Here is a 22,910-nt window from a genome sequence, read left to right as displayed (position 1 = left end):
TGATGGATGTATTATTGCCCAGCCCAATCAAAACATGTGGTTTCTTAACCCGTCCCCTGCTCCCAACAACAGGGACGTCTTAAAGATCCCTAGAGTTGGACGGATGTTGAAGTATCCGAGATCCAGATCTAGAGTTCGTGATCATTCCTCTGCCCATGTAGCTCCTTCTGCCTCCAATTCCAACTTGTTGCAAGAGCTTTAAAAGGTGGTCGCTCAGCTATCCCTTAGTGGCAGCTCTAGCCCAGAATGTCAACTAGATTCAGGGAGAATCCTCTCTGAGAGTTCCCAGTTATAAAGCCAATTATGCCTAATGACCTCCGCATTGGATTCTGGAACGGCCGCTACCTGGCATCAAATGTGAATGAGCTGCTTATGTATACCAAACACCATAAAATTGACGACATGTTAATTTCGGAGACATATTTACATCCTGGTATCAACTTTACTTTTGCAGGGTTCGAATTCCTGAGAGCAGACCACACTACCAATTGTCGCCGAGGTGTTTCAGCCATTCTGATCAAAAATGAAATTTCCTATTACCATCTTCGCGTTGTTAGGAATTTAAAAATATAACTTGCTACCGTCATGGGCTCAACTAGCAGGGGAGAGTTGCTGACTGGTGCAGCACATCTTCCTCCTTCATTATGTTAAAATAGTGTTGAGTTTAATCACCTACTGTCAGAACTGGGCCATAAGTTCATCTTAGGCGGTGACTTCAATGCAAAACGACGGTAGAGGGAGCGCTCTACATGATGCTATAACGATTTTTTCGGCACAAATTCTTGCGACTTGAAGCCCTACGTGCTTTCCATCCAACTCTAGGGCTACCCCGTCCTGTATTAATCTTATTATCTACAAATCGATTACAAGTAACCTAATCTTCATCAGGGACAAGAATGATCTTAGCTCTGACCAATTGCTGTTTTTAGCAACCTTGGCGTCTTGCTCCTACTACTTTTGTCTCTAAATCCAGGCAGCTGAAACAAGGATTTTATCTCTCTACCTTCAAAGATTCACTGGATAACTCCCTTGATCTTTCCACCTCCCAAAACAGGAACGTGGATTCAGCCATCAACACCCTCCTTACAAGGGTTAGGGAGGCTGCTGCTGTTGTCGCCCCACCGATGTCTTTAAGCTCTCTTACGGCAAGGCGTCATTGTGTGCTCTCTTCTGCAGTAGTGGGATTGCTGCTGCTAAAGAAGGACTTAGGCGTGAGTATATCCGCACATCCATTATAAGGATCAACAGGTTGTTCAGGAGGATCTCAAACAGAGTACGGACATTACTCAAGGCTGAAGTTACGGATCGTATGCTGGACAACGCGACACCTGATGCGAGCTCTAAATATTCCCTTTTGGAAGCTGAATATATCCTATAAGAGGCAATATACTCCCAAGTTTTCTGTCAAAAAGGAGGATGGCACATGGCGAAAATCCACACAAGACAGAGTTGAAGCTTTGCTCAAAATCTGAAAGGTAGATTTACTCTTCTCGCAACTGCCTCTGCCCGGAGAGAACAGATAGTGGCTGACAAGCTTGCAATGACACACCAAATGGAACTCCCTGTGGAACCTACCTGTAACCCTGCTGGATGTTAAAATGGACATTAAAAAAATAGATACCAAGAAAGCCCTCTGGAGAGGATCAAATTGTCAATCGTGTTGCAAAAACTCTGCCCTTTAGAGCACGGCTATATCTTATACTCATATTTAACCGGAAGTTGAGTTATTTTCCGAAGGCTTGAAAAAGTGCTGGCATTGCAATGATCCTTTAACCTGGCAAACCACCGGAAGACGGCCTATTAGCCTCCTTTCCAGTATATACTCGAGGGGTTTCACTGTAAGCAGTACGTGGTGGTTGCCTATCTAGCCAGACAGCAGGCGTTTGATAGGGTGTGGCATGCAGTGCTACTTTGCTAGCTCAAGCTGTTAATTAACCCGCAAATATTCGAAATGGTAAGGAGCTTTCTCTCTGACAGGACGTTCAGGGAGGTCCAGTATGGAACCCTATCCTCTCAAAGGTTGATCAAAGCTGGAGTTCCTCAAGGAAGAGTCCTGGGACCGACGTTGTACACCTTGTTTACCCACGATACGACAAAGCAGGTCAGGGAGTATAAGTACCTGGGGGTCAAATGGACTCCCGATTAACCTTCGTCTAGCATACAAGTACAGTATGGAGCTTAATGGAGGATAAGGCCAGAAGGCTGCTGAAGGCAAATACTCAAATATACAATTCCATACTTGCACCCACTTCGTATTGGGGTCAAAATTAATCTGAGTCTCATCCAGGTATTCCACAACAAGTTCTTTTGGAGAATTACTGGTGCTGAGTGGTTCATCCGTAACGTAGACACAGCGAGAGATCTTAAAGTTCCCTTGATTGGTGACATAATCAATGAGCAAGTCAAAAACTATGGGAATAAGCTAATATCAGACCCAAATATCCTTGCCAGAAGACTTGAGTCTCGGCGGACTAGGCGAATAATTAAAAGAATTCATCCCTCGTACCTTCTAAGGAGAAAGATTTATTAAAACTTCAACAGAGAAGCGGGAAATCCATCTCTGATATATAGCATTTATTACAAACTAATATATCAAGTAGTCGTTTACTAACATTTCAATTGGAAACAAATCCAAAATAAAGTATTGTTGTATAAGTATTGTGAAAATTTTTGTTGAACTTCAACAGCAGGCATTTGTCTTTAAGGTGAAAAGTTAAAATGTGTTTATTATGTGTATCGTGCATTTATGCTGATATTGCAATGTGGATCCATTACTGACACCACCAGTGCCACGGAAACCATTGTTCGATGGAAGTGATCCAGATTCCAGCCATTTCAACACATCCTTAAATACAATAAGTGCTTTCGCACAACTTCCTTTGGAGCTAATTTCATTCATTTCAAGGTAAAAGTTACACCGTATTGAATGCATCCACCGTTACTGATGTTGCTGCAATTATAGTTGGCGATCCAAAATAAATCGCGAGACATTTTCGTTCAGCGAGAAAGCAATATCATGCATTTCAATATTCAATCTTTTATTGGCAAGAACATGTTAAATATGTTCGATCCAATTACAGGTACAATATTTACATACTAATATTGCTATTATTGGTTTCCATTACCAATTCATTTAATGTTGCATTTTCAGGCGTATCAACGAATAAAAATCTAAGCGCAATGAATTACTCTGCGTATCGTATGATGATTCGTACACATGAGAATGTCATTCTGAAGTACCGTTGGCTGTTCCAGCAATTCACTATCGACAGCAAACGTTTCGCGTTCATCCGATTCAGTCACCTGCGTGATGCAATTCATTCAGATAGTGATATTCAGAATATTGAACGTCTGACGATTCTCCAATAATCTTATATCGTAAGCCAACGCCACATGCACCAATACGCTCAAGACGCTATGACGTATGTGCGAAATTATGGAACTCCGGATTTATTTATTGCGTTCACATGCAATACGAAGTGGACGGAAATTGAACGTGAGTTGGAATCGGGTCAAAAACTGCATGATTGCCATGACATAGCTCCAGAGTATTTCAGACAAAAACAGTTATGATGGAAGTGATTACTAAGTATCAAGTTTTTGGTGACACACGTTGTTATATGTACTCGGTGGAATGGTAGAAGCGTGGACTACCGCATACTCATATCCTAATTTGGTTGCTGAACAAATTACATTCAAATGAAGTGGATAACATCATAAAAGCAAACAGATGGTGCATGGACCGTGAGGTCAAGATATTGAGATTGGAAATGAATTCATTGTACCAAATTGCCCTCTGCTATCACGAATTTTCGAAAAACATGCAATCGTTAAGAGTTGACATTCGGGCAAATCAATCAAATATTTGTGCAAGTACGTCACAAAAGGCAGCGACCTGGCTGTGTTATTGGTATTGCGTTGCAAAATGCGAATGCCAAAATCAGCAAATTCTAAATGGACAAATACGTCAGTACTAATGAAGCACTGTAGCGATTATTGTCATTGTGGCGACTCTTCTAGATGACGGTCGTACTTCACATTCTGCGTTTAAGTTACCACTCAAGTTAAGTTACCATCCAAACATAAGAAAGCACTGATCTTCACAACGAAGGATTTTCGGCAAAATAACAACATCTTTCGAGGCTTGATGATATTGTTGGCAGGCGATTTCAGGCAGACGTTGGCAGTAATTTCCTGTGGAACGCCTGCAGATGAATGGAATGCTTGCCTGAAGGCATCACCTTTATGGAATAACGTAAAAACATTATCGCTAAACACTAATATGAGAGTTCAACTTCAAAATGATCAATGTGCTGCACAATTTTTCAAACAATTGTTAGCTGTTGGAAACGGAAAAGTCACAGTTTATGCGACATCTGGATTAATTACTCTTACCAACGACTTTAGCCGATTTGTAGCCTCTCAATTAGCTCTTATTGAAAATGTTTTCCCAAACATTAGTGAGAATTATCAGAATTAAGCTTGGTTAGGTCAACGAGCAATTCTTGCCGCAAAGAATAATGATGGAGACGGACTGAATTTCACCATTCAATTAAAAATTGCTGGCGATTTGGTGACATACAAATTCGTTGATGCCATAACATATCCCGATTATGTAGTAAATTATCCGACGGAGTTTTTGAACTCTTTGGAGTTACCAAGATTTCCACCACATATGTAACTTGCAACTTGCAAAGTTGGCACAGTTATTATGATATTTCGTAATTTGAATCCACCACGACTTTGCAACGGTATTCGACTGTCGGTAAAAAGACTTATGCCGAATTTGAAGCAACCAGAATTAACGGAAAGGAGGCGGGTGAACATGTATGTATTCCTCGAATACCAATGATTCCGACTGATCTTCCGTTTGACTTTAAACGATTGCAATTTTCAGTTCTCCTTTTAAAGGCGTAAGGCCAATCGCTTAGTGTTTGCGGAATAAATTTAGAAAATCATTGTTTTTCACATGGGCAGTTATACGTTGCGTGTTCACGAGTTTGGAAACCATCCTCTTTGTTTGTGTTAACGACAGACCAAAAAATAAAAATGTGGTTTACCAACGAGCACTGAACTGAAATGGATAATTTGCGGACAACTAGAACGCTTTTTGTAATCGAAATAAATTCATTACCGTTGTGAAATGAAATAAATTTGTTCTTCTTTTAATCACCAAACGAAATGTTACATAAAACGAAGCCATCTGGTAGCGAAACAGAGTTCGCCGGGTTTCCTAGTATTTATATAAATTGATGAAAATCCGGTGGAAACCTGAGTTATATTTTTTTTTATAACAATTTTCCGATTGTTCCTATGGCAGCTATATAATATAGTCGTTTGATCCGGCCAGTACCTGCAAAGTTTCATTTAGATAGCTTTGATACAGAGAGACTAGTTTGCGTGGAAACGGACGGATAGACGGACATGGCTAGATCTACTCGCCTGCGGCTCCTAATCAAAAATATATACTTTTATATATATATCGCATATATATATTTTATATATTGCATCGCACATTCAGCTGATTCACCATCGACGAATATCTTCGCAGAAATTGATGCAGTTCAACTGGTGTTAGCACCGTGCATCCGCGACAATGATATATTTGTCTTTGTATTTGTAATTGCAAACAATAACTTTTTTGAAGAATACGGTGTAATTTTTACCTAATATATTTTAGCTTCAAAGGAAGTCATGCGAAGCAGTTATTGTATTTAAGGATGTGTTGAAGGAAATAGCTGGAATCAGGATCACTTCACAATGGTTTCAGTGGCTGTGGTGGTGTAAGTAATGGATCCAGTTTGATTTTTCCACTTGCGCAACACAATTCAGCCGTTTCTCTTTTGAACTTTAACGCATTGCAATATCAGAATATAGGGGTATTTGGTCCAATATCCAAATTTTCATAATCACTGTAGTTCGCAGTGGGATCATATTGGAATGCCAAGCGATATTATGATGCCAATGATCCTCTTGTGCTCACGCTTTGTCTCAATATGGCATTTTCTTCTATTATATTTTGCCTTTCTTCGCTAAAGTTGTGTGAATACACTTGTTTCTTGTTTTGCATGCCTTGTGCGGCGGCCGATGTTCGCACGTCGTCAATTAGGCATTTTTGACTACGGACAGATTGTTGAATTAAACCTCAAATGCACAATCCACATTAAGACATTTCAACTTACCACCTTAAAGACAAATGCCTGCTGTTGAAGTTCAACAAAAAGGTTCACAATACACTTTATTTATATTATTGTTTCCAATTGAAATGTTAGGAAACGACTACTTGATATATTGGTTTGTAGTAAATGCTACATTAGATGTTAATATAATAAGTATAGGTGAATGTAGGGATCGATTTGCAACCTGCAAGAGTGTACAAACTTTTGCATCAAATTTTCAATTTTTAAAGATTATAAAAACTCGAACGCATAAAGAAACATAAACATAATATTTTTTCTAATTATCTTATAAATTTTACATTACCAAATTCCACATTTAAATGGAAAAATCGTTATAGTCGTACTTGGAAATTTATTTTTTACACAGCAGGAGTCTTCGAAAAATGTACCTAATTCGTGCAAGCGATTTAGAGAAGATCTAATGGAAACTTACAAAAGTGTCAGGGTTAAAATTGGTTAATTGGGTGGAGGAAGTGTCAGGGAGTTAAAACTGATTTTAATAAATCTTTCTCCTTACAAGGTACGAGGGATGAATTCTTTTAAGTATTCGCCTAGTCCGCCGAGACTCAAGTCTTCTGGCAAGGATATTTGGGTCTGATATTAGCTTATTCCCATAGTTTTTGACTTGCTCATTGATTATGTTACCAATCAAGGGAACTTTAAGATCTCTCGCTGTGTCTACGTTACGGATGAACCACTCAGCACCAGTAATTCTCCAAAAGAACTTGTTGTGGAATACCTGGATGAGACTCAGATTAGTTTTGACCCCAATACGAGGTGGGTGCAAGTATGGAATTGTATATACGGACCTTAGGTGAGTATTTGCCTTCAGCAGCCTTCTGGCCTTATCCTCCATTAAGCTCCATACTGTACTTGTATGCTAGACGAAGGTTAATCGGGAGTCCATTTGACCTTATACTTATACTCCCTGACCTGCTTTGTCGTATCGTGGGTAAACAAGGTGTACAACGTCGGTCCAGGGCGCTTCCTTGAGGAACTCCAGCTTTGATCAACCTTTGAGAGGATAGGGTTCCATACTGGGCCACCTTGAACGTCCTGTCAGAGAGAAAGCTCCTTACCATTTCGAATATTTGCGGGTTAATTAACAGATTGAGCTAGCAAAGTAGCACTGCATGCCACATCCTATCAAACGCCTGCTGTATGGCTAGATAGGCAACCACCACGTACTGCTGACAGTGAAACCCCTCGAGTATATACTGGAAAGGAGGCTAATATGCCGTCTTCAGGTGGTTTGCCAGGTTAAGGGAACATTGCAATGCAAGCTCAAAGGACCTAACAGTTTTAATGCAAGCGAACTTTTCAGGATCTACAGGGACCACCGATGGCAACGCGCACAAGGCCATCTCCCAACAGATCTACAATCATCTAGAAGAAGCCACTTGGATAAGGAACATTCTAAGTTGTAGGTGAGTAAAATGGAAGGGAGCAAACAGAGTCACGCCACAAGGTGTGGCCCTTTCGAAATCCTATGGAATCTGCTGATCAAGAGATTCCAGAGCAAAGATAACAGGTTATGCAGACGACGTAAGCATAGTTTTACTAGAGTCTGTCCATCGGCCCTCAGCTCGGTTACAGAAACAGCAGCCAGGGAGATAATAAAATAATATACATATACATATACATATACATATATACATATATAATATACACATCGAAATAGATGCTTAGCAGCACGTTGGGTCTCTACCCCACTTTTATGCACTGGGTTAACATATCGGTAGTGCGTCCGACACTGCTGTATGCAGTCAACCCCGGAATTGAACCCCTAAATATCCACGCGTAACCGACTGCAGGAAGGGCAGCACAACGCCTAGTGGAATTTGGAAATTTGTCTTTGCAAGGATTCGGGCAAGGTTTGGAACGATCGGTCAGTGCTCGGGTGGCTCATAGATGGCCAGGATTTGTCACAGATATTTAATTTTGTTCAGGTATGCTTGATGGAAAAGATACCGAAAAGGTCCCAGGATATAACGTGGGGGTAATTAGGCAGTAATGATAATCTTAACTTTTAATGGTTCGAACAATGAGTCGCGGCGATGTCTGCTTCAGGTCGGGACCTGGGTATGCGAATCGCATGCCGGAGTCTTTTAAGGTAAGAATAGTTTAAAAGCCCCTGAGGACTTCCAATGGTTTAAGGGATCTAAAGCCATCCAAATCAAAGGCCCTGAGCACTATCAAAGTGAGAAGGTCGAGATATGGCCTAAAAGTTGCTATGGATCCGTAAACCGAACTGAGAGGTAGACTACTACGTTTAGATTCCTTGTATTACCAGGTCGAACTCCTACTGCTCATTATTTTAGGTGCATGAGCATGGTGCGTAGTACTGCTGCCCGATCGGTGTTGTCTTTGGCGCTTCTGCCCGATTCGGTATCGACGACCATGCTTCGGCGCGACCTCCATCCGGCTCCCGCGCAGCGAGCGATATCTTCAACTTTCCTTCTGCTGTTTGAGCAACCGTTACTTTGGCTGGGGGTGCTATGCCCTCCTCCTGGGCTGTTGAGCGCTGTTCCATCTTTACCCCTTTCGCGTTCCTTCCGTCATCGCCGCCGGTTCCATTACTCTCGTAATCGAGGTTTATCGGTAACCGCAGATCTATTCCGAGTTTTTTACCTTTCTCATCGTTTTAAAAGTCCCTAATTGGCCGGCTTTTGCCATGTGATGGTTTTCCGCAAGTACCTGTTTGACTTCTTCTGTCACGCAGGTGTCTCTTGTCCCCGTCGGCCCTTTCTATCCGAATGTCTCTAATAACACGTCTTCCACTGATATTAATTTCTTTCCGAAATGGTACCTTGAACTAGCACATTATTCAGGATTTTTTAGACTGTCAAATGATTTCTGGTAATTTTTCTTCCATTCGAATTTTTTCCTTATCTGATAAAGTCCTGGAGAGCGTCGTCATGTTCTTTGAAATTGGATATGAAACGTCGACACCATGATGCCATGATCACACTTCTAGAAAACTGTGTACTACCTTCCTTGTTTTCCGGGCTGTTCGCAGGGACTGGCAGACTCTCCTGTCCTTAGGCACTAAGAATAGATAATTTTCAAATACATTTTTAATCAAAAAGAACCAGGCTCAACTATTTTAGACTGACAATAAATATTAAATATGGAGAACTCATAGAACCTAAATGCCCTTTTCTATAACAGTTTGTAAGTGATGAAGAAAGGGCTAACCTCTTTTCCCCTTCACTTGTAAAACGTCTTTAAGCCCGTTTGCGTCGTTCATAAATTATATTTAAAAAACGGATTATTTTTCATCTATTATCACACTTTAAAAACAACAGATCAATGCCAAAACTCTCAGTTCGGAGGGTCTTCACACAGAGATCCATTTGCCTTCCTCTATCCGTTGAACGGATGGTCCATAGTTTTTCCGTTCCGAAATTTCTCATCCTTTTTCCATCCGAATTTTATGGACTTGTTTTGACGATAGTTAGGCAATAGTTTTTCGGTGCAACACTGAATTATTCTTGTCGGTAAAAATTTGACCACTACGGAAATGTAAACAAAGATGGCAAGGAACGAATGAAATATGGAATGCGTCTTGTTCTAATTCTAATTCATTTTAATATAGAGCCAACATTAAATGACGCTATTTGAATTTTTTTTGTTGAACTTTCCAAAATAGTTGTTAACTTATTCCGTCAAAGGTACTTTAAGCAGTTATGTTACGTTTTGGATGTGCCACAGCTGTTCGAATGGAGATGTAGCTCTGTGGGAATCGGAGTTTCACATCTGCGAAAAATACCAACTGTTTCACACGGATGGATTGTGTGGGAAGCGAAGAACCACAAGAGTGTCACTTTTGACCACTCTATTCATGCTCATATATTTATAGCATCGGATCACATACAAGGTGAGTTCCAATGTAAACAGTACTTTTTGAATCTAGCGCCCTCTAGTACCGCCATCTATATGTCAACTGGTGCGTTAGAATCTGCTATCGTTTATCGACTTCCAGTAAAAATTTCATGACATTTCATCTATTGGAAGTGAGGTTGTTGCATTTTAAGTGTCGGCATGTTTTTGTCATCGATGCGAAAATGAGCTTCGAACAAAGACCCAACATTAAATTTTGTTTTAAAATTGGTAAAACTTTTACCGAAACGTTTCAATTGATGAAACAAGTTTATGGCGATGATTGCCTATCCCGTAGCAGAGTGCACGAGTGGATTTAACGTTTTTAAAGTGATCGTGAAGACGTAAATGACGATGAACATGTGGGACAACCAAAATCCGTTATCACCGAAAATTCCATCGAAACTGTGCGTGAATTCATAAAAAATCAGCCGAAATCATCATTGAAATAGAATTGAACATCTCCAAATCATCGATTTATCGCATTTTGACCGAACATTTGGGCTTACAAAAGGTATGTGCACGGTTAGTTCCGCACAAATTGACTGACGTCCAAAAATTCCTCAGAATTCAACATTCAAAGGACATCATTAAAGAGGTAAAAAAAGACCCGAACTTCCTTTACAAGATTGTGATTGGTGGCAAAAAATGGTGATTTCAATATGATCCCGAAACGAAACGCCAGAGTGCTGAATGGAAGGCGCCGGACGAGCCGAAACCCAAATCAATCAAAAGTGAAGACAATGCTGATTTGTTTTTATGATTCCAACGGTATTCTCCACAAAGAATTTGCCAAAACGGCCGGTATTCGGTATGCGGTATTCTATCTTGGAGTTTTGAAGCGTTTGGTGCGCCGTATTCGACATGTTCGGCCCGAATATCGCGAAGATGGAAGTTGGCGTTGGCGATCGACGCTTGTGTCCGACTATTTGACTGTTTGAAAATCACATTTTAACCATCAACCATAGACCATCAACATATGGCACCGTGCGACTTCTACCTTTTCGGAAAAATGCATTTGCCGATGTAAGGAAAGCGTATTGCAGACGTAGAGACCATTCAAAAGGCTTGCACCGGCATACTGGCGGCCATATCGGGCAACGAGCTGAAAAACTCGTTCGACAAAGCAGAAGAAGACTATTTTAAATAAAATAAACTCATCTTGTATTAACAGATTGTTCTTATGCTTCTTACACCAGGTACTTTTCGTTGGCCGGTGCCGATGGTACTCGCACATGTGACGAAAGAAGGAATAAGCAACCGGTGAAAAAGAATACCAAATGCTAAATAAATTAAGTAAAAAATACTCGGGTGTTTTGAAGACTCAACAAACTACAAACTTGCAGCTCTCCGTCATTGTGTTCCGTCATGGCATCAATTTTCAAAATGTTTAAATATTGTAAAAATATTGAGGATTTTTCATCGGTTGCCTTATTGGAAAACAAATTATTCGACGAAATGTGGAAGAAAAATGATAGTGTACGGCATAAGGCACCTGCACCACAGATTCAAGAATTGCCTGATTGAAATCAATTTATTGTGTGCAGATCATATTGAAACCTACAATAGCTCTTAAACAAATACTAAAAGTTGTTCACGCAATCCAAAAAGCCCACATAGTTCTAATAACTTAAACACAAAAAGCTTACCTTTTTCCGAATTTAGTTGCCACTTAATGCTAAGATTGAAAAAACCGCACTAGACGAAATAGACAGGTACTGCAAGGAAAAGGGTACCCAATAGCGAAAATGTTGAAGCTATCAAGTGATGAAAAACTTACGAACTGAATGGTCGAAGCTAGCCTCTGCATTTCATGCCATACCTGCAAGCAGTTCCGCCGCGGAAAGGGTATTTCATTGTCAGGCAATAAAATCACTGAAAACAGAAATAGACGGTCTTCCAAATATGTTCAGTATTGTTTGGTTGCACTTCTTTTTTAAATGTGTCAATATATCCGAACTTGAAGCACAAAAAGATTGAAATGGAAAATATTAAACTGAATAGACGCAATTTTTCATTTTTATTTAATTAAAAACACAAAGGAAAAATGAAATAGTAACAGTAACTGAAACAGAGTACATTTTTATTATTATTATTATTTTTAATAACTAAGTAACCAAAAAAATTAAGTTCTAATTAATATCTTCTTATACTCTTGCAGGATATTATAACTTTAGTCAGAAATTTGCAACGCAGAGATCAAGACATTTCCGACCATATAAAGTATATATATTCTTGATCAGGATCAACAACCGACTCGATCTTGCCATGTCCGTCTGTCCGTTTCAACGTCAACTAGTTTAAAGTTATCTAAACGAAACTTCTATACAATCTCACTCGTAACAAAAAATTTCTAAAAAAAAATTATCTTTTTTAGTTTTCAACAGATTTTCATTAAATTTAAGATATAGCCGTTTTATATTATTCTATTTTTTTTTTTAATTTTATAAAAAGCGGACTATTATGTCATATGGCTGCCATAAGAACGATCGAGAAATTAATACACTTAAAAATTAAACCTTTTTCAGATTTTCATCAAATTGAAGATGTAGCCTTTTAAACTTATTCCATTTCGATATTAAGTTATGAAAATCGGAAAATTTGGAGACTAACTGCAAAGTTTTTTCAGATAGCTTTAAAACTTAGCGACTAGCTTGCGTAGAAACGAACAGACAGACATGCCTAGATCAACTCTGTTGTTGATGCTGATCAAGAATATATATACTATATATAGTCGGAGGTGACTTGACTGAAATTATAATACCCGGCAAGGGTATACAAATGTTCCGGCATCTGAATAATAAAGTCGTCCGATTCGGCCCTTTCCGACATTCAAGTATAAACTAGTGAGAGTATATATACTAACTGCAAGGACTAGTTTGCGTAGTATGTAAAATACTTTAGTGTCGAAAATGTCTCCACTGCGTTGCCAATTTCCGACTAAAAATAATAATATCCTGAGAGGGTATAAAAATGACTTAACGTTTAGGCTCTTTTCACATCTGGGTGTACATCTGTAGTGTACTTTAGCACGTTCAGCATGTATTCGTCTGTCGCCTTCACCTTAAAAAGCAAAAAAAAAATAAACAATTAGTTTGTTAGATTATAACATTTTCAATAAGTTTATATATAAGTAAATTAAAAGTGGGTTTCAGAAACAATATCTTCATCACATATAATAAGAGACGAAAAATAAAAGTTCATCACATAAAACAAAACTTCATATTTTTATATAAAAACGTTTGGCAAGAGTTCGCACTCAAAAATCGAGATGCATAATTGGAGCTCCAAAAATGCATACGCCACTCTTGTTATATTATTAATATTAATTGACATTAATATACATACCAAAATGTAGAAATGGCCTCGATTTCGATCCGCTGTCTTCTTCCTGAAATTTAAAAATGTTAAGAATGGCTTATCTATTATGGGAAATTTTTTAAACTCACACTGTATACTGCTTCGAGCGATCAATCTTGTAACCTAAATATATAAAGTAGAAATCCCAAAGTACTTACTACAAAAATAAACGAAAACACTTTCCTATTTGTGTGGATTAGATGTGTATTTCTTTTAGCAGCAACACATATGAAAAGCAATTCTAGACAGCTTCCTGGACTGGTGGCTCATAGCCCTCGGGACGATCGATGACGGCTCCCTCGGTGGAAACTACAGCTTCAGTGGACTTGCCGCCACCATCACCGTGCAGTTCCAAAAGCTTCGAGACATCGAAACGGGGCTTCTTCAGCACCTTCACTTTGCGTATGAAGACATCGTGCAGGGGATAAATGCGCTGACAGTTCTTCTCAATATCCTTAGCAATCGAGTCCAAAGCGAGCTTGTTGACCAGTTGCTTCAGATCAGCTCCGCTGACCTCATTGGTGATAATGTCAGTCATACGAGCACGAATCTTGCGGACTTGCGACTGCTGAGCATAGCAAGTTTTGCGCTGCGACTGCTGATCCTTGGCGGTGAAGCCAATGCAAAATACACGCAGGAGATAACCATCAATGGTCTTGGCCTCAACAATAGCTTCAATCAGTGTTTGCCACTTCTTAACCATGGACCTGAAGGAACATTGTTTTTGATTAATTTAATTGAGATCACTATATTTGCATCATAAATAAGAATTGAATTATATATATATATATATTTATAGATGTATAAACCACATAAACCTGACCTGTACTTATCAGTGGTCAAATCCATGCCATGGAAATTGCAGAGCACATTGCGGTCCTGCACGTCCTCGGCAATAAGACGGAACTTCCGGAAGGAGCGCTCGGGATCAATATCCTTTTGCAAATCAGCTAGGGAAACCTCGAAAACGCGACCCTTCAGGTAATCCGAAGCGATACGCTGGCCCTGGGTACGGTTCACGAGGGTTTTGCCGATTTGGCGTGTTTGAAACATGTTGGGGGCCTTGACATCGTACCAGTCCTTTCGTGAGAATGGATCAATAACCTTCTTCTTGCCGCCCTTCTTGCCGCCTTTGGAAAGACCCTTATTTTTGCCGACTGCCATGTTGAACGGATAAAACCGGAAAAGGTGGAGGCACGTTGACAACCAGTTGTCAAAAGAAGGAAACCAGTGTTGTGCAGTCTCAATCAAAAAATAAAAAGGCCCTAACGCACGAGCCAATTCATGTTTGTTAACAAAGCAATATCAATACCAAAGTTTGTCAGACGTCCTCCTGTTTTCATTGCGTCAGTTATCGCAATGTTTATGTATATGTCTTGTAAACCTCAAACAACTGCTTGGTAAAAGGTATTAAAATTATTCCACAATTGGCCAAGCAAATTGCAGTGCAAGGCATCACCGAACTTTGCCACCACTGCCAAGGAATGGTTCCGTAGGGATTATCCTGATATATTAGAGTGGGTTCAAGAATGACAAAATAATGCTTTCATTAAAATATTGAATGACGCACCTACATATGTTATTTTGCTCAAAATTTTGATTTAATACAAAGGTCGAATTCAGAAGATAAATTATTAGTATTTCCAAAGTCCTCGTCATGCATTAAAGTACGCAAAAGACCGTAAATTAAATGTTCAACAAACCATATATAATTAACATTCAAATGAATTTTTTTTTTTTAATTTTGCAGCGCAAGAAGCCAAAACATATTTATTAATATTTTTAAGAATTGTAGCATTTTAGTTCCGACAAATAATTTCAAACAACCAAGAGAAATAATTCGAAACGGAAACCTGAATACAAAAATACAAGAAATGTTGATGGCGTTAGGAGATACCTGACGGCACACTACACATTTCTCGAGCGGGGTCCTAAAAGAAAACGAAAATATCTCGATGCTCCAGGTACAGATTTATTAATCGTTGGATGCTATTGGATTTCAGTTGCCAGCCTTATCGGGCCTAGCCCGATGGGTTACCCCCAAAAAATGCTGAATAACTAGTGAAAAGAGCGATAAAACATTAAAAAAATTAGGTTTTTCCGCTGCGAAACAGTTTCACCTTTCCAAACCGTATTTTTTCTTTCGAAGTGTGATCGCTGTTTCCACTTTTTTTCAACATTTTTGGAGGGCAAATTTTGCTGTCATACTTTGTTGATTCTGCTTTTTTTAAACTTAAGCTACGTTAAACATTTGATGCTTGGTTTTTTATTAAAATTTTTCCTAAAGCTATTGGCATAGATTCTAGCGGTGGCGCCTCCCTTGGACAGCTCCCGGGCGTCTAATAAAAATTCGGAATACCTGTACAAGAAAATCGGATAACTCGATACGGGTAGATCGGTGACAGGTTCATAAAAGAACATGTTGCCACCAGTAGCAATGCCTATGTAGATAAGTTTCAGTGGTGAGCCCCAATACTGGGGCCTCCAATTAGAGCTAAGCTCCTTTTTGACCCACTCCGTCTGTTTTTTGTTGTTGTTCACTATCAGTACCACCCAGAGACAGTAAGGAAACCTAGGATTGCCGAAACTTTCAGCTTTCCTATGCTTCCCAGTGACTCCATCTGGTAGGCACCAAAGTGGCGAAGTCTGATGTGATTTAGCGCTGGGCAGAAGCAGAGCAGATGTTCCAGCGTCTCTTGCTCTGTAGGTTGCTTAAAGCTTCTACAGATTGCATTGCATGGCAGTCCCAACTTCATGGCGTGCAAACCGATCGCCCAATGTCCCGTGATGACTGCCGTGATCCTGCTAATATCCCGCTTGCTGTTGAATAGCAGTTCACTGGTTTAGAATGCCTATGTACTCCCTTGGCGTATCCATCGGGTCTGTCCCGGATAAAACTGGCAACCGAAATCCAATGGCATCCAACATGGTCCACGGTATCGACCTGTCGTTCAATAAACTGTGCGCTGAGCATCGAGATCTCAGAGATAGGCAAGTAAAGTAAAGTAAAGTAAACCATCTGGGAGCTGCCTAAAGCCTGGTACTAAAGTAAGGTAAATATTCTCCATGCGGCAAAACGCAATACAAAAGAGAAGAAGAAAAGCCATCTCAGCTTTCGCTCGGGCGGGTACCATATTAAAATATGCCATATTAAAATATAAACAGATGTGATTTTGTAGGCAACAAATTTAATTTAGAGTCCAATACTGTAGACTGACCATTGAGCAGATCTACTATCTCAGTTTGGGTCACCTTTCCCTGATCGCTCAACTTCAGCTCGCAGGAAACCTTGTGCTAGAAAGAAAGGAAATCTTGGCCACAGGATCTGACATTCGCAGGTAAAAGAGTTCCCTCGAGGACTCCCTGCACCTCTATATGGAGCTTAACTAGGCGGAAGACGTTGAAGACACTGCAAAAATCCTTGAGAAAAGGATCAAGGATGCAACAGAAGAAGCTTCCGCTTATCAGCCAGAAGCATATCCGCAGGCTCGAAAACATGATCTGAAAGCTCCTCAAACCACAGGCAAAGCTCTCTTGACAGGGAGCTGGAGGAAGCGACTCCGAATCCGGACACAAATTATGCCCTCTGGAAGCTCACAAGGAGGTACTAGAGACGGGCTGAATCAAAGTTTCCGTTTAGAAAGGCTGACGTCTACGTGTCTATCCGTGCCCCTATCTGGGAGTTCGTCCTACCCATTTACTAGACAAGCTAATGATCCCATTTATTGGTGATTTTATAAACAAAGCCGCTGTAAAGCGCTGACCAAGTCTGATATCTCGCGCAGAATATATCATCTATATAAATTTAAGAACGCGGCTAAAAAATAATACATTTTGCGGGACCATTTTCACTTTAGACCTCTAATGAGCTGGCCAAATGTACTATTTAAATTCAATTTTACTTTATTAAAGCGGTATATTTTATCGGTATCTACTTTATTTTATGTAGATCTATCTATTTTTCCGGCTATGCATGGTCAATGCATTAGCTTTAAAATCCATAATGAAATCTCTAGTCTCATACTAGTATTAGAGGGCGAGGTCTTAAAATGGACCCACATTTCGATATATATATTTATTTTCGATGTTTTAGGGGTGAGAGAGGGAAGTATCCTAGGTGCACATTTGAGTTGAAGATCAGGACCAGCAATATGACTGCTCGACCTGGCAGAAGCTTCGCCATTCGATTAGTAATCCCATCCGGACCAGGACTCTTTCGGCTCTTCAGCTTTCTAATTTTCTGTTTCAATTCAGGAAACTTGATTGGAGGGATTGGAGGGGACACTTGGTGTGGAGCTTCTAGGGTGGCCGTGAACTTTTCAACTCTGCCAACCCACGAGGTTTCAACGGGACAGAATCATTTCTCCAGACATTCTGCTGCTTGGTCCCATGGTGATCGTGCCCACGAGACGTCAACTTTCTAAACTGAAATTTCGAGGCAGCCTGTCTCTAGTACCTCCTTGTAAACTTCCAGAGGGCATAGTGTATGTCGAGATTCGGAGTCGCTTTCTCCAGCTTCCTGCCAAGAGAGCTTTGCCGGTGGTTTGAGAAGCTTTCTGATCCTGTTTTCGAGCCTGCGGAGAATCCCCCTCAGATCCTGGGTCTACGTTCTCACGTACTCCCTCCTGAGCCGACGCTTAAGGCTGATAAGCGGAGACTTCTTCTGTTGCATCCTTGATCCTTTTCTCAAGGATTTTTGCAGTGTCTTCAACGTCTTCCGCCTAGTTAAGCTCCATTTAGAGGTGCAGGGAGTCCTCGAGGGAACTCTTTTATCTGCGAAGATAAAGTGGGCAAGATTTTCTTTCTTGCTAGCACAAGGTTTCCTGCGAGCTGAAGTTGAGCGATCAGGGAAAGGTGACCTAAACTGAGATAGTAGATCTGTGGTTTAAAAATGAATTCAAACGGTTTGGATATTGGAATAATATTTATTTATTTTTCGCCGCTATACATCTGATGGCAAATAAACATCGACTCCCAATAACAGTTTATTTTCGCATTTTAAATCCCTTTTTATACCCTTGCAGGGTATTATAATTTAAGTCAGAAGTTTGCAACGCAGTGAAGGAGGCAGACCATATAAAGGGTATATATTCTTGATCAGGATCAACAGCCGAGTCGATCTAGCCATGTCCGTCTGTCCTTCTGTCCGTCTGTCCGTTTCTACGCAAACTAGTCTCTCAGTTTTGAAGCTGTCTGCATGAAACTTTGTAGTTAGCCTTCTATATACTCTCACTCGTACATATGTTGGAACGGGCCAGATCAGACGACTATATCATATAGCTGCCATAGGAATGATCGGAAAATTTTTACAAAAAAATGTTTAACATTTTCAGTTTTCAATAGAATTAGATCAAATTTAAAATATAGCCATTTTATTATACTCTAAAATTTTGTGTAAAATTTTATGAAAATCGGACTACTATATCATATAGCTCCCATAGGAACGATCGAGAAATTAATACAATTAAAAATTATAACTTTTTCAGTTTTCAACAGATTTTCATCAAATTTGACGTATAGCCAGTTTATATTAGTCTTAAATTTTTGTGTTAAATTTTATGAAAATCACACCACTATATCATATAGGTGCCATACTAACGATCGTTTGATGTAGAGTAAAAATGCAAATCTGTGAATGTAAAACTGCAAATATAATATGTATAGGGGAATGAAATGAAAGCAGGTATAACTTCATTGTTTTTTAACATAAATATATATAATTTATATGGTATGGATTCCTAGTCATAGAAGTTCAATCTGCAAGGGTATATAAACTTCGGCGTGCCGCTTCCTTTCTTGTTTGAATTAAATCTGATAATATGGGCGTTGTCATTAATGCACGTATTAATTCCAACCTTTACTTGCCGGCTTGGAAAGAGCTGCATGCAAGCTTTTTTTTATGTATCTATCATGACTTTCAAAATATATGCAATTAAATTTTTTGCTTACAAAATCACAGCTGTTTATTTTTTAATATGGAAACGCTATAAATTTTTCGGTCGCCATATTTATGTTATGTAAGTACCTACCCAAGTGAAAGCTGAGATGGCTTTTCTCCTTCTGTTTTATATTGCGTTTTGCCGCTTGGAGAATTTATCTTATTTTAGTACCAGACTTTAGACAGCTCGGTTTACTATGCAATGCGAAAGGGTGGATCGGTGTCCATTTCAGCGAAGAACATGGTAGCAACAGTGGTCACACTGTATGCTCCACCGGATAATTAAACTTTTTCACATAAAATTGTTAAACAAAAATGTCAGGAATAGATTAATTCAGAAGAGCTGATACAGTTAATATAATTAAATATGTAGGTAAAGGCAAATAAAGTTTCCCAGACCTCTTAATATGATAAAAATCCGGAATACCTGTACAAGAATATCGGATAATTCGATCTTGAAATAACATGGCGGCACCAGAGGCCATACTTATGTACTCCTTCGGGGTACCTATCGGGTTAGTCCCGATAAGGCTGGCAACTGAAATCCTATAGCATCCAACATGGTCCACGTTATCCACCTGACAATGGCGATTAATAAATCTGTACCGGGAGCATTGAGATATATTTTTTAATTTTCGCACCCCGCTCGAGAAATACTAATAGTGTGCCGTCAAATATCTCCTAACGCCATCAACATTTCTAGTATTTTTGTATTCGGGTTTCCGTACAGGTCATTAAAACGGGGATGACAAACAGCCGTTTGAAACTATTTGCCCCTTGCTCTCTTTCTCTCCTCACCATGCCGTACCTTATAACCGATGTTTCTGGAAACATCGGTTATGAAAATATTTTCGGTTCTGCTTCACATATGTAGTTGGCTTTGGGTCAGTGTTGCTAGTTTAGCTTTATTCAAGCTAAATCTAGACTATATCGCCCATTTTAAAATCATCGATTACTCTTACTGTAGGTTGCATCTCTAATTTTATTCAAAAAAAAATTTTGAAACATGCGGATGTGCGGCACGATTCTGTTTGTTGTTAAGCGCGATTGAAGTTTTTATCACTAATATACCTTTAATTTCGTGCCAGTTTGATAAAAATAAATTAATTAATAATTTTAAAATGAATTGAATCCCAACAACAAGTACAAAAAGTTGCAAAGTAAAATTATTATGTGCGTGCCGCCGTTGTGGTTACGACAGCTTGTGCTTTGATGTATAAATATTAATGTACATATGTATATATATGCACATTGTTTTAAATTATACTGTGAATGTATATCACAAGAAATGTATAAATATGTGAGTGTAAATCGGGAGCCGACCTAACCAGTGATTGCGATCATTCATTCGTTACTCGTGCGTGTGTGTGTTTATAAATGATATGTGTACAACTGTTGTGTACATCAAGATTGATTTTCTTGTAAATTGAAGAAGATAAATAACAGCAATATTTGCCTTTCCTAATTTTGCAACACGTTGTTGTCGTCGTTAAAAGTCTGCAATCACTGAAGAAAACTGTAGAAGCCATGAGTGGCCGACGGCATATTATTATCATATTTAGTAAAATCAAAATGTACAAAAACATCAGAGTACATCATACTGTGTTTTTATCGCTTGGATATTAATGCACAAATATTAAGTAAGTAACAAAACATAAACTATATATATTTCTATCAAAATTTCTCAAAAAAAGCCTCACGTAGTTTTAAAATTCACAAGAATTCCATTGCATTGGTATGTATACATACTTACGTCTGTATTTTACGCCTCATGGTATACATACATACATATATGCAAGAATGAGGATCATACGTGTGGATCGTATGTATACCATTTATACACACACATCGATGTGGCATTTACTTTGTTATTTATTTATTTATTTGCGTAAAAAAATAAATTTGTTTTCTGTATTCTGTTTTACACGCATATTTTGTGTTGTATTTTTGGTCTCTACCTGTTGATATCCACACAATCATCTTCGTTTAAAATAGAAACTCGTTGTGTCATTAGTCTTGCGACCCCGATGCGTATATTTCTTTGTTGTTGTTGCACCTTATGGAGGAGTTTCTTTTTCCTTTTTTCTTTAACAAGCATGTAGTTTGGAACTACCTACCTATCCATGAAAATCTTACGATGTGATCTTTACCAGGTAGCTAACGCAATCCACAGAATACAGCCGAGGTCACACTGATAACACTTTATATTATAGTAAAGCTCTGGCAAAAACTGAAAATATTCTGTGTCAATAAGTCACTATTTTTATAAAACACTTTTAATAAAAGTTCCTTAATTACAATTAATTACAAATATTTGTTCTAACTCAACGAAAGGGCAACCTTTTATTAAATTATTAAACATACATTTTCAGTAAGAAAACTATTGAGAATGCAGTTCTAGAGTGAGAATAATATTAGTTTACCAAATACAATTTATATTTGAAAATTTAGTGTTTACAAAATTTGGATTCAAAAATAAATCTCTTTTTGTCTTCTTTTAAATTTGCAAAATGAAATCTATTTGATATTGATATTTTATCGTAAAGACAACAATATGTTATTTGTTTGCCGTTTTTTAGGTTTCAGCTGGGTGTCTTCGATCAGCGTTATGGATATACATATGTATATAGGTTACTCGCTACTGTAAAGTTAATAAACTAATAAACCGTCGTCAAACAAACACCTGGGAAAGGAGCGAAAAATGCCGCATACACACACCAGGCATGGATCATCTGGGGATGATTTATGCAGCACAGACGAGGTTAAAATATTCAAGGACGAAGGGGATCGTGAAGATGATAAAATTTCGTCTGAAAACTTATTAGTTGAAGAGAAATCAAGCCTAATTGATTTAACGGAAAGTGAGGTGAGATAAACAAATCTATTATTACCTTAACGAAAGGATGCCCGTGAACTGTTTGGTTGTTTGGCGCTTAAAAAACATCAATATAAGTTTAAAATATTCTATAACTTTTGTAAAAATAATTCATAAACAGTTGACAGGATACATCTGTAGTATTTATTTATTTTGCTTCAATTTTATAATATTGTTAAATTATTTTCCTTTTTCAATATAGGAAAAGAGTCAAAAAGTGGTTAGGGCCGACCACAGCCCTGTCTTCAGTAAGTATATATTTTCAATTACTAAACATTTAAAATATATAATTTAAGGAATGTAAGTTCATTTTCATCGAGCCTTGCCTTCAGCCACAATAACAATTTATTTTTTAAAATACAACATTTAGACTCACATACATACGTAGCTATACCTAAAATAAGAAATCTTGTGTTCCTTTCTGAAAAAATATTCTAACTAGATTTAACCCAATATAATAAAAATTCAATAAATATTGGTTTTGCTTAAAAAATGCTGTAAAAAGTATGGTATAAACTGTATTTTGAATCATAAGAAGATTTACTTTTGAAAGTGAAAACGTTTTTACAAGAATCACTGTTTTGGAAAATTATAAAATCTTTCTCAATATACAAATGATGTACGACGTCCAAACAATATACATACATGTATGTACATTTATACTTATGTATGTATA

At 38.5% G+C, this 22,910-nt stretch overlaps 2 protein-coding genes and 4 long non-coding RNA genes across 13 annotated transcripts in view; 3 read left to right on the top strand and 3 right to left on the bottom strand.

The window, feature by feature from the left end:
• Positions 1 to 2,626: 2,626 nt before the first annotated feature.
• LOC110185437 (uncharacterized) lies at positions 2,627 to 4,085 on the top strand. Its single transcript, XR_015270310.1, has 3 exons — positions 2,627 to 2,905; positions 2,963 to 3,080; positions 3,152 to 4,085. It is a non-coding gene; the product is annotated as an uncharacterized LOC110185437 (long non-coding RNA).
• A 1,571-nt stretch (positions 4,086 to 5,656) lies between these two features.
• LOC110185464 (uncharacterized) lies at positions 5,657 to 6,278 on the bottom strand. Its single transcript, XR_002319784.2, has 2 exons — positions 6,183 to 6,278; positions 5,657 to 6,119 (listed from the first exon to the last, which is right to left on the bottom strand). It is a non-coding gene; the product is annotated as an uncharacterized LOC110185464 (long non-coding RNA).
• Positions 6,279 to 10,320: 4,042 nt separating this feature from the next.
• LOC147644541 (uncharacterized) lies at positions 10,321 to 12,071 on the top strand. The gene is made up of 2 exons (XR_015270309.1): positions 10,321 to 10,575; positions 10,629 to 12,071. It is a non-coding gene; the product is annotated as an uncharacterized LOC147644541 (long non-coding RNA).
• Positions 12,072 to 13,607: 1,536 nt separating this feature from the next.
• RpS3A (ribosomal protein S3A) lies at positions 13,608 to 14,608 on the bottom strand. 2 transcript variants are annotated; one of them, XM_086826557.1, is made up of 3 exons: positions 14,453 to 14,608; positions 14,245 to 14,396; positions 13,608 to 14,128 (listed from the first exon to the last, which is right to left on the bottom strand). In XM_086826557.1, exons 1-3 carry the CDS (start codon positions 14,489 to 14,491, stop codon positions 13,663 to 13,665), a joined length of 657 nt encoding a protein of 218 aa, XP_086682683.1. In that variant the 5' UTR covers positions 14,492 to 14,608; the 3' UTR covers positions 13,608 to 13,662. The 2 variants fall into 2 exon arrangements, with proteins under 2 accessions (XP_086682683.1, XP_020809921.1); XM_020954262.2 differs by having other exon boundaries at positions 14,245 to 14,608.
• A 3,724-nt stretch (positions 14,609 to 18,332) lies between these two features.
• On the bottom strand, positions 18,333 to 20,058 carry LOC147644540 (uncharacterized). The gene is made up of 2 exons (XR_015270308.1): positions 19,847 to 20,058; positions 18,333 to 19,786 (listed from the first exon to the last, which is right to left on the bottom strand). It is a non-coding gene; the product is annotated as an uncharacterized LOC147644540 (long non-coding RNA).
• A 237-nt stretch (positions 20,059 to 20,295) lies between these two features.
• The window catches only part of pan (transcription factor pangolin), a 41,390-nt gene continuing 38,775 nt past the window's right edge, over positions 20,296 to 22,910 (top strand). For all 7 annotated transcript variants that reach the window (XR_015270303.1, XR_015270301.1, XR_015270302.1 and 4 more), the window contains exons 1-3: positions 20,296 to 20,999; positions 21,939 to 22,225; positions 22,437 to 22,482. Coding sequence is in view for 2 of the 7 variants with exons in the window: in XM_020954339.2 (XP_020809998.2) it covers positions 22,061 to 22,225; positions 22,437 to 22,482 (211 nt within the window). In the remaining 5 variants the exon portion in view is untranslated. The remainder of the gene's footprint in view (positions 21,000 to 21,938; positions 22,226 to 22,436; positions 22,483 to 22,910) is intronic.

Source organism: Drosophila serrata, unplaced genomic scaffold (assembly GCF_035046125.1).
Source record: "Drosophila serrata isolate PLE 108 unplaced genomic scaffold, ASM3504612v1 contig_160, whole genome shotgun sequence".
Classification (NCBI taxonomy): domain Eukaryota; kingdom Metazoa; phylum Arthropoda; class Insecta; order Diptera; family Drosophilidae; genus Drosophila; species Drosophila serrata.
This window is presented reverse-complemented; position numbering and strand designations above follow the sequence as displayed.

What these genes read in the sequence shown, in the direction of transcription:
- RpS3A (XM_020954262.2), bottom strand. Translation starts at nt 14,585, where the DNA reads ATGGCAGTCGGCAAAAATAAGGGTCTTTCCAAAGGCGGCAAGAAGGGC. An exon ending in TTGACCACTGATAAGTACAG is followed by an intron (nt 14,129 to 14,244) that starts GTCAGGTTTATG and finishes ATGTTCCTTCAG; the next exon opens with GTCCATGGTTAAGAAGTGGC.